The sequence below is a fragment of the Clarias gariepinus genome, chromosome 15 (genome assembly GCF_024256425.1).
Source record: "Clarias gariepinus isolate MV-2021 ecotype Netherlands chromosome 15, CGAR_prim_01v2, whole genome shotgun sequence".
Classification (NCBI taxonomy): domain Eukaryota; kingdom Metazoa; phylum Chordata; class Actinopteri; order Siluriformes; family Clariidae; genus Clarias; species Clarias gariepinus.
Window position 1 is genome coordinate 22,223,336 of NC_071114.1, and position 10,438 is coordinate 22,233,773.

Genomic DNA, 10,438 nt, shown 5'->3' on the forward strand with positions numbered 1-10,438 from the left:
CTTAATTAAGCGATAATGAATTAAGTTGTCAGAGCTTTCTGAATTAAATGCGGTGTAGATCCGATTTTAGGTGCAGTTCCCTTCTCTAGGTCTTCCTGACCAGGTTGGGAGTCTCCTGTTCCTGTTTCTCGAAGTTCAAGGAATTTAGACCACATTGTCTCAATTTGATCTAGAGGTGAAATTCTCTCTTGAAGATGAATGGCAATCCCAGGTCTGTCGGATTTTAAAGTCGTCTGATTTCTTGAACCTTCCGGCTCTTCCCCGTAAACAATTTAGAAGCTGTTACGCAGCATCTGGCCTGGTTTAAAGGTCTGAAAGCATCTGTTTCATCTGGTTTCAAAGCAGCAGCATCGCTTTAAGAACTTGACCTGAACAGATTTGCTGGCCCTGATCATGGTCTGGAGTTGCTGGATGACTAGGTTGAGGACAGAAATAAAGACTCGTTGAAGCACAGTATAAGCTACATTTTGTACACTGATATTTCACATGGGAACTCTTAAAACAAACTTTCAGATCAGCATTTATAAGACAAAGTGTGTTACATCACTTGGTGACTACTGGTCAGATGGTGAAGACTGTGTAAGCTCTAATCCTTTAATTCTCTGTTTAAATCCACAAATTTGTAATTAATGCATGCTACCCAGAAACCTGAGTTTTCCCTTTTTCTAAGTAGCAGTTTAAAAGAAGATCTGTTTCAGATGCCTCTGTGGTGCTTTAAGGAAAATCAGTGCCAGTTTATATATTCTCCTGATTTTGTTTGCAGTGAAAAGGAGAGAATGTCTTGGCTGGATGAAGTGCCCATCAAAATCCTTTTGGGCTCCCTTGGAAAGAGCAAAAAGGAGGTGGAACTTGTCACAGCTCCAGAAATCATTGTGCCAGACTATCTAAAGATCCTCCAGGAAACAGAGGTTGAAGAACTTTGTTACGTTTAGGATTCCTTTAAATGATCTCCAAAAGGTTTTGGCATGACCTTTCTAAGACGGTTGGATTAGCCGTAAACCACTTGTATTATTTATTTGATGGCTCGGTATGAGATGCAAGCTGTTGCTATTTAAATTTACACAAGCAGCATGACACTGACAGGCTATTTCTGTTATAAAAGGGCTTTCTAAATGCCACAGTTGGATTGTATGACCTCTTGTTTGTTTGGTGGCCTGAAGTCTTTGGCCTGCCATCTTTGGCTAAGCCATGCACGGTTTTTATGTAGCTTAATAATATCAAATGAATGATCCTACCCAAATGAGCTACTAGTAATTTTATCTGTTACATTTGATTTTATTGTACAATATGTATGCACAATGCATAATATGCACAATAGCCACAAGGAAGGAATATGCCCTAGATAAGAAGCCACATACACAACAAAAGACAACTTTGCATATCCAGTGCACCTACCGGCATGTTTGGGAGGTGGAAGAAAACCAGACCTAGAGGAATCCCACAATCCTGCACGCCCGTGCACCCATAAATGCTAACCCTTTTGCATTGCATTACTTCTTATGATTCTTCGCCTGTTTTTTTTTTTTTTTGTGCAGATTTTTTTCTTGTGCCACATTCTCAAAATGTCACCTAAACCCCCTGCAGAAGCACACGGACTGTCCAGCTCTGCATATCAGTATGAATTCAAATTACAGCCAAAACACAGTCATATCAATCTTTTAACTAAATTATGTCATCCTTCTGGACTTCAAGATTCATTTCTCAAAGGATGTTGTTCTTGGAAACGCTTTTCTGGACTCTGGCTTCACTGTTGGATCAGTGTAATTGAACTAGAACGTCTGCTGGCTCCAACAGTTTGCTCCTTTAATTTAATTATCACTAAGAACCAGCAGCATAATGAGCGAACAGATGGATCACTCATTGTGTGCTGATGTGCTGGCAATGCAGTGCATTTTATTTATTTTAGAAGCCTCCTATCAACATGACCGCCAACTTGCTGTTGGCTGATTTGTTCAAATGGAGGTACTGCTGAGAACATGGTTCAAGTTGCTATCATAACAAAAACCTTCAGTTTAAAAAGCCTGTTGGCAGACGCCTGTTCTTCATATCAGTTGTGCGTTTTTGGATAAATATCACCAAGACTTCAATTCACATGCTTTGCGATTAATGTGAGTGGAGAGCCAATCACATCTATTATCCAATTTGAAATAAGCTTGTGAGTGCCTTTTAAGGAAAAGACTGTACTGCCCTCATACTCTCCCCTCTCGTACTTTCCTTTCTCCATCCAGAACCAACATTTATGGTGTCTCTTTATGTTAAAAGGTAATAAATAGACATGTCTGTTAAGATTAGCCGGAGATTTGATTTGCCTTTTGAATTACTTTCTTGAGGTTGTTTGAGGCGTCATAGTGACATAGTGACATAGTGGCGTCCAGTGGGATTCACACTGTATTACATCATGCCTTAGATCCATGCTGTGTTATATACTCTGGCATTTTGACAGAATTTAAACAGGAAATTGCATGAATTGCTTCATTCATTATTTCAAACACTTGGCCCTTCAAGCATCAGGGCTATTTCAAATATTCTAAGGGTGCGTGGTGACATTTTCAACTATATGCTTTGAGTTTCACTTCTGCTGTATGTCCGGTTATATGAATATTACCCTTAGTTATCACTGATTAAAGAAATAGTTTAAGTGATATGCAAAGTTTCCCTGTTTGTCTCTTGTATTGACAGTACACCTTCAGTCTGGAGAATTGGGTTCTGACGGGTATGCAGGGTGGCTACGCTGTGCCGAGTGCACATCACCCCAGTGTAACCCCGAAAGCAGCAACTTGTCCTCCTTACTGGATGCTGTTCAGCAGTCCTCAGCAGAGCAGGCTGGCTGGCCGCTGGAGCAGTGACTTCTGGGAACCCAATCCTCTGCGACGCAGCCGCAGTCTTAATGCGGCTCAATTCCACGTTATGAATGACACGGTCAAATTCACCATTTCTGATTCAGACGAGGACGAATCTGCTGATAATGAGGAGGCTTCCTTCATTAGACCAAAATGGAACAGTTCAGGGTTAAAAAGACAAGAGCAAGATGTGAACCTACCTTCACAGATGCACTCTAGTATCTTACAGTGCTCTTTTCCAAGTTTAAAAGCACGAGAAGAGAAATTATGGAAAATACAGAACGATGGTGACTCATTTTATGAGCTTGCAGTAAGTCAACATGACTGAGCACACAACAACCATTAAGCAGGCTAGGAACCTGAACCTTCAAACGAGCTTTAATCAAATGTCAGCTTGTTTTGAGTAGAATTATTACTTTATGTTCACACATATTTGCATAATATCACATTTTCCCCCAGAAAGTTTTCCTATTTTTGCATAAATCTTCATATCAGACACTTTCCTCTGACTCATGCATGCTAAAGCTCTGAGCCTGTAATAGCTTCTCTCACAATGAAAACCCTGGCTGCATCGTGAGTAGCTTTGACCACCTGTCCCCATATGATTAGGATATTTTAGTCACCAGAATGGCCTTTCAAATAGCCTTGGGTTGAATTTATTTACTGTTAGGATTACCCTTTATACTGTTTGTGTCTATTAGTGTTAGTTATTAATAGCGCTGACTTTTAGGTGACATTATACTCTCATTCTATCATTGACAACTGCCAGCTATTTTCATTTCTTTATCAATCCACATTTCTTAGCTGTCCCTAAAGATTGATGTGACTAAAAATAAGCAGTGTAAAGACTTTTCCTGGAATCTGCCCAAGTTGGCACAAGTTGGCGTGGATTAGCACATGGAAAGGCAGATTAAATGTCTTTCTTAACACTAAGTTTCAAGGACAGTATTAAGGTGATCTATCAACTAACTAGGTCTATGATATCACCTACATGCTATGTTCTGTACATAGGGGAATGTATAATATCTATGCAGGTTGTGTTAATGAATACATTTACGGATCCTTTCCATGACAGTAGAAAGACAAAATTATTAAATAAGTAAATAAATAATTATTGTTTCTAGTAATATGCATAAATATGGGCAAGAAATTGCCCTTGTGTCACTATACATTTTTAGGAAACTGTGCAGTGTTTCCTCTTTTCTCCTCTCTTGTGGAAACTGACTTTCCAACCCAATGTTGTTGTTTTCCCTCCAGTCTCCAAGCCTGAACTCTAGTGTGCCCCTGGCCCCCACACGGCCCCTCGGTTCCCATGCGACAGTTCATGACTCGTCTGTGGAACTGCTCTCAGCTCTCAGCCCTGAAGAACGAAAGCTTTTACAGGCTGTGACGCAGCATGGCTACTCATTACGGACAGCCATCGTCGCCCTGCAGAAAACGGGCCATCGGAGCCCAGAGCAGGTTGGTGGGGTCTGAGGAAAAACGGTTTATTCAAATTGTTAGAGGATTAACATACAAGAGTTAATTTCAAACAACATATTTATACTTGGCATACATATATTTCTTCTCGTATACCCTCTTTGGTAGGACAATGCAGTTGCAAGCAACTTGTGGAAGAATGTTTGGATTGTGCACATCCACAGTACTGATTAATCATACACACTGAGTGGTATGCCTAAATAGTAATGGCACCAATAGTACTGGGATATATTAAGTGATATGGTAGGATAATTTTACACAGTTTTTTTTTTTTTTTTTGGATATTAGGGAATGGTTTAAAAAAAAACACGGTCGCCAGTATTCTTCTACTGAGATTAGATTTCCTATTAGGGCATGGACATAGAGAAAGTTTAAGGTTAATGTAATTGTCATGTATGTATAAAAATTTTGACAAAAATCAATAAAATCATAAGAGCTGTATAACAATACCAGTTTGTTAATTCAAAATTCAGGTCCAATGCAAAATTTATCTTTGGAATATAAACACCGGTATAAGTCATTATTAGGCTTTTAGGGTGAAGTATATATATATCTGCTCTGTTAGTCATGCTGTTGGGGTTTAAATTCAATTATACAAAATGTCTTTGGGAACACTTTGCATTATGATTTCCCACTATTCCCACTGAGCATCCTTTGTGGTCTTGACAATTTTAACTTCCCCTCAGCCATTACTTTAATCCCAGCTCTAGCAATTATGGAATCAATTATGTTATAAGCAACATTTGGAGAATTATTTGCAAATGTGCACATGGATAGAAATTCAAGGTATTTCATGCTACATGTTTTAAATATTACAGCATTTGGCCTCAGACAGATGTACTGCTTTGAAAGAGATGTATTTATTACACTGTCCTAATTTTGACCCCACTGGATGCATGTTTCCTGTCTGTACATCATATGATACAGACAGTAAGGAAATCCGTTACTGTGAGTAAATCCTCACAATAAAACTTTGAAATTGATTATGTTTTTCTCCTCAATCAATACATCATATGACATCTTTTACCACTGCCAGATGTGTTATTGATGTGCCTACCTGTTCCTTTACTGTGCATTCAAGTGAAGCTCCTCTTTTAGAAAACAACATCTGGTTTCAGGTACTTTTAATCTAATTCTCATCATGATGAGTGTATACAAATAGCATACCACAGCAAAATAAATACCATATTTCCCAAAATTTTCCACCACTAGCTGCATTGGGCTATTCTCAGTGTCAACAAGGATGGACTAGAACTGTGGCTTTCTGGTAGCAGGAATGCTCTAGTTAGAGAAGGTTTTTTAAAAACAAGCTGTTTTTCATTTTATTTGATCCTTCTGCTGCTTGTGAGGTGCAACTGCATTTAAGATAAAATGTTAATCATTCCCATCCCTTCCACCTACCAACCCCACCCATGTACCGAAAGTGCATTGTCAGTTGTGACACAGATAGTCCAATCAATTTGCCAGATATGGTAAAGTTTTTTTACAGTCATGTCAGTTAAATAAAATTTTATTATGTATTATGTAAAAATTTTGTATCAAAACTACCTAAGATACCATTTAAAAAAACTTTATCAGCAACCTCATTTTTCTTCTCGTCTGTTCCAACCACCAACATGTCATCATCTGCACCTGTTTCTCATTTGTTCATCACTGACGCTAAATTTAGTATTTTTTTTTATTTTTTTTATTATTAATTTATGACTGGATGATTCATAGGTCACTGAAACTGGCCAGGTATAAGAGCTGGACTGAAAATAACAGCCAAAATTAACAAAAATGAGGGTCTTAAAGTTTTGAAACACTTCAAGAAGCTATACCCCAAGACAATAAATAAGAAGGTCTGGCTTTAGGAAGCAAATTATCAAGAAATGAGATTTGCACACTACTGTATATTTTAACATTTGGTTATATAACATTTTGCAAGGATAATAAGCTTGAAATTTTCAGACAAGGAAAAGTCAAAAGAATTCTTTCACATTTCGTTTTCTTCGAAAAGGAAAAAAAGCGGTTATGAAGTGATGATCTGTGTAGGTGCATGTTATTCACAAGTTCTGACGCGTGTCTTTAGTTACACAGTGTCACTGACGACATCAGACGTTTCGTTGATTTCTTTGTCTCTTGTTTATTTTCAACATCAAAAACAACAGTTGTTACAGTTTCTTGCATAAATCCACTGTAGTCACGACAAGTCGCTTGCTGTGTTCTGTAGCTTCGATAGATTACAGTTACAACAACTTATTTTACTGTATTCCTTTTAGCTTACTGTCTCACGGTCAAAAGCTTGTGTGCTCCACACCTTTCTGTATCCTTCCGTGTCTTAACAACAACTACAACTAACGTGCGTGATAGACATGGAACTGCATAACTGTGGGATGATGTCACAGAACAACCCATGAAATGATGTCACAATGCAAATTATATGTATGATACTTAATGCTTAATGCTTAACTAATAAACTGAAATAAGATAAACATAACAACAAATCACAAGAATGAAATATGGCTAATCTAATTATCTAATATGGCACACAATCTAATGTGTTTTGTGAATGACAGGTCGACACTTAATTGGGTTTAAAAAGTATGATGCATTCTTTAATCAATAAAAAAATTGTCATTGTTCGCATAATAAAACTCTTCAACATCATCAACATTAGTAACTAACATAACACCTCACCACTGGTGATTATATTCCTGGAACAGCAAACTCCAAAGTGTTGAAAAAGTCCAAGATAAGTAAATGCATAAATGTTCTTCTACAGATCCTGAGTTACCTGGTGGCATGCGACCACCTGTGTGAACTTGGTTATGATAAAACTCAAGTAGAGGAAGCACTCGAAATGTTTCAAAACTGCGAGAAACAGGTAATCGTTTGTTTGATATGCAAAAACAGAAATCTTTTTTTTATTCATTTCAAATATGTTTGACATTTTATTTTGTGTTGGGTGTACATGCTTTTTAATCAGACATTTATCATTAGCTGTGCCTTTTGTATAATGGTTCTTGAATTTTGTGTGTATTTGCATAAGCAGTGGTGCCGAAACAGGTTTTTTTTTTTTTTTTTTTTTTTTTTAGGCTGAGGAGTTTCTTCGCCTCCTTACACAGTTTCATGAGATGGGCTTTCAGCAGAATGCCATCAAAGAAGTCCTGCTAATGCACGGGAACCACCGTGACCATGCCCTGGAGGAGCTCATAATGCAGGTCTCCTGAACAATTCAGGAATTAGGCATTGCATACATTGTTTTATATATTTTAACTTGTTTATTGATTTAATATATCAATTCTCTTATAAACATATTTTTTCAAATCAGGACTTAGATGATAAGTGCTATATAATGTTTATTTTAGTTATTAGTATGATCTTTTTATGAGATGTCTCTATGCACAATGTGAGCGTGATTGTCTAAAAGCAGCCAGATTTTCTTAATGAAATGTCCACAGATAACCATTTCTGTTACATTTATGATGGAAAATAATCAAAATGTCCTGTTTGCCAAAAAACACTTGGCAGTGTATGATTAAAGAAATGAAACATTGATCACTGTTTCTGCTTCTAATTCCCTGCCTTTAATGGAATCTTTAATGGATAAAAAATTGAAGCTTTCAGCTCCATCATTTGTCAGGTTTTTTGGGGTAGTTGCTATATTTCCTCAAAGAAAGGGGGAAACAAAGAAAATAACAGCTGCCAGGGAAATAAGAGATGTTTGCCTTGTTGATGCCCTATTCATCAATAAAATGTAGTAACTAATGCCTACATGACTCTTTAATCATGCATTACTCTTTTGTACTGCGTAACATTAAGTAGTAGTCAACATAAACTTCTTTCCCAACTGATTTATCCTTTAACTTCACCATTCATGTGGCAGGGACAAACTAGCGTCCAGAGTTTTAAAGAATTATTTTTGGGTTAATGACGTTTTGTTGCTGCTGGTTGTAGCCATAGAAACAAAACTTGTACAAAGAGCTGCGTTATGTAAACTACTTGGTTTTTCTCAGGTCAAATCAAAATAGTCTCTATTTAGAGCTTAAGTGATGCAGTCCTTTGTCCGTTTACAGATTAGATATTAGTTTTAATCAAGTTTAATGTTTTATTCATTTATTATCATTCTTTCATCCTTACTAATCACTTTATCCTGGATCTGGAGCCTATCCTGGGAACACCAGGCATAAGGCAGGAATATATTCTGGATGGGGTGCCAGTTAATCAGAGAACGCAATGCACACAGATATACACACACTCATTCACATCCAGGAGCAATTTGCTGTAGGCAAACCAAACTATCGACATGAAAGGGAACCAGAGAACCCACAGGCAAACCACAAGAACATAGGAAGAACATGCAATTACACCACACAGACATAAATATCAAGTATATGGAAACAAAGCTAAATTATTTTTAGTTAGATAATTAAAGCACCATGCTTGGCTTAACCAAGTGATATGGGAAAATGTTTATTGTTTTACTTATTTAAATTCTGCTGAAATGGTTACAGTGTAGTCAATAATAGCACTCTACAGAAGAGCTTGGAAGTACGCGAGAAGACGCAGTAAAAACTTGGCAATTTGTCAAACCTTCCTTTCCCAAAGGTTCTTTGGTTTTCTTTGGCAGTCTCAAGAGAAACGTCCACATGGAGCCAATTCTTGGAAAACCTCTCATCTCTTTTTTTGTCCTCCATTTGCTGTCCTCAATGGCATACTCCACCGTCGCTCTCCGATTCACCGTAAACACAGAATCACCTCTTACTACTGCAGTAAATAAAGCACCTTTGCTGTTCTCATACTGTCCTGGCATGGCTGTCCACTGACCTGAGGTCAGGTTATAACAGTCCATCACGCATCTCAAGAAGTCATCGCATGGCCCGTTCCTCATCACATACAAATTGTCCCTGTGTGCCACCATACAATGCCCATAACTTTGGTGTCTTATAAGTGTGGTGACTAGACTCCACTCATCTCTATCTATCACATATTCATAGATCTCGGTGGCATCTTTTGGTTTCCATAGACAGATAAATATTCTACCCATGGTCGTGGTGCAAGCTACAGCTGAAGCAGGTCTTGGAAGATGAGCAGCAAAGCTCCATGTGCCTGTAGACACGTTATATTTTTCCACAGATGACATAGTGGATCTTTCAAACTCTCCACCAAGTGCATAAAGATAGCCTTCATGTCCCACCAGGGTACAGTTATACCGGAGTTGTTGTGGGCTTGAAAACGTAGTCCAGCTATCTGACGTTACATCATAACAGAAGCCAGAGTCTACAACTTTATTGCTAAGGTCATACACACCCCCAACAATGAAGATCTTGTCATCCAGCACAGTGACCCCAGCCATGGTAGTGCTGGTGTTAATTGGAAGGTGAGTGAGAACTTTCCAGTCATTCTCATCCTCATCAAGATAACAAATTGTTCGCATAAAGTCCTGAAGCAGCTTAATGGTGGGTGAGTGGCTCCCGATAGTAACATATTTACTAGGAATAAGAGATTCAATGTAATCAATAAGTTCCTTTGGCAAGCACTGTACATCGTCCTTAAGGTCTTGGTACATATCGCAAATAAACAAAGCTGCACTTTTGAACAGTTCCCATAAGCCATAAGTTGCAGCTGAGTGATAAAGAAGGAGACAGTTATCAGAATTAATTATATTTATAAGATGTTTTAGAAGAAGCTTCACCTGAAGGAAGGCAGCACACTCAACAGCTTCGATAATTTCCTCACTATCAAGGATAGGTCTCTCACCGTTAATCACCCGAAGTGCCACAAGAAATCCACGAGCGCTCACTACCTGAAGGCAAATTTCCTCCTGCTGGCATTCCTTCATCCCTGATTGGAAAAGCGCCCGGAAGTATTCGCAGTTGTCTTCCAAGAGGGTTTTGTCCACTGTAAAAACTTTGCCGGCAAGTTTCACCCTGACTGCTGCATTTTCTGATACTTGACCTCGACAAACCGGCTTAGGAGGTTCTAACACTGAGCCAGCACAGCTGCTTATCTCCATCATCACAACCACGGATTTTCATTAAAATTTTGGATAGCAACGAGAGTCAGATTATACCGTACTTCATTGCAGTGGCAGAACAATCAGCCTCGCTTTGACAGCCAGAAAAGGTAGAACAACC

General features: G+C 38.3%; 2 protein-coding genes across 2 annotated transcripts; one reads left to right on the forward strand and one right to left on the reverse strand.

The window, feature by feature from the left end:
• Nucleotides 1–766: 766 nt before the first annotated feature.
• On the forward strand, nt 767–7,809 carry ubap1lb (ubiquitin associated protein 1-like b). Its single transcript, XM_053513570.1, has 5 exons — nt 767–908; nt 2,680–3,150; nt 4,098–4,301; nt 7,084–7,185; nt 7,397–7,809. Exons 1-5 carry the CDS (start codon nt 777–779, stop codon nt 7,529–7,531), a joined length of 1,044 nt encoding a protein of 347 aa, XP_053369545.1. The 5' UTR covers nt 767–776; the 3' UTR covers nt 7,532–7,809.
• Nucleotides 7,810–8,806: 997 nt separating this feature from the next.
• kbtbd13a (kelch repeat and BTB domain containing 13a) lies at nt 8,807–10,427 on the reverse strand. The gene has a single exon (XM_053513569.1). The coding sequence runs from the start codon at nt 10,318–10,320 to the stop codon at nt 8,821–8,823; it is 1,500 nt and encodes a 499-aa protein (XP_053369544.1). The 5' UTR covers nt 10,321–10,427; the 3' UTR covers nt 8,807–8,820.
• Nucleotides 10,428–10,438: the final 11 nt, after the last annotated feature.

What these genes read in the sequence shown, in the direction of transcription:
- ubap1lb (XM_053513570.1), top strand. Translation starts at nt 777, where the DNA reads ATGTCTTGGCTGGATGAAGTGCCCATCAAAATCCTTTTGGGCTCCCTT. An exon ending in AGATCCTCCAGGAAACAGAG is followed by an intron (nt 909 to 2,679) that starts GTTGAAGAACTT and finishes TTGTATTGACAG; the next exon opens with TACACCTTCAGTCTGGAGAA. An exon ending in GCCATCGGAGCCCAGAGCAG is followed by an intron (nt 4,302 to 7,083) that starts GTTGGTGGGGTC and finishes GTTCTTCTACAG; the next exon opens with ATCCTGAGTTACCTGGTGGC.
- kbtbd13a (XM_053513569.1), bottom strand. Translation starts at nt 10,320, where the DNA reads ATGATGGAGATAAGCAGCTGTGCTGGCTCAGTGTTAGAACCTCCTAAG.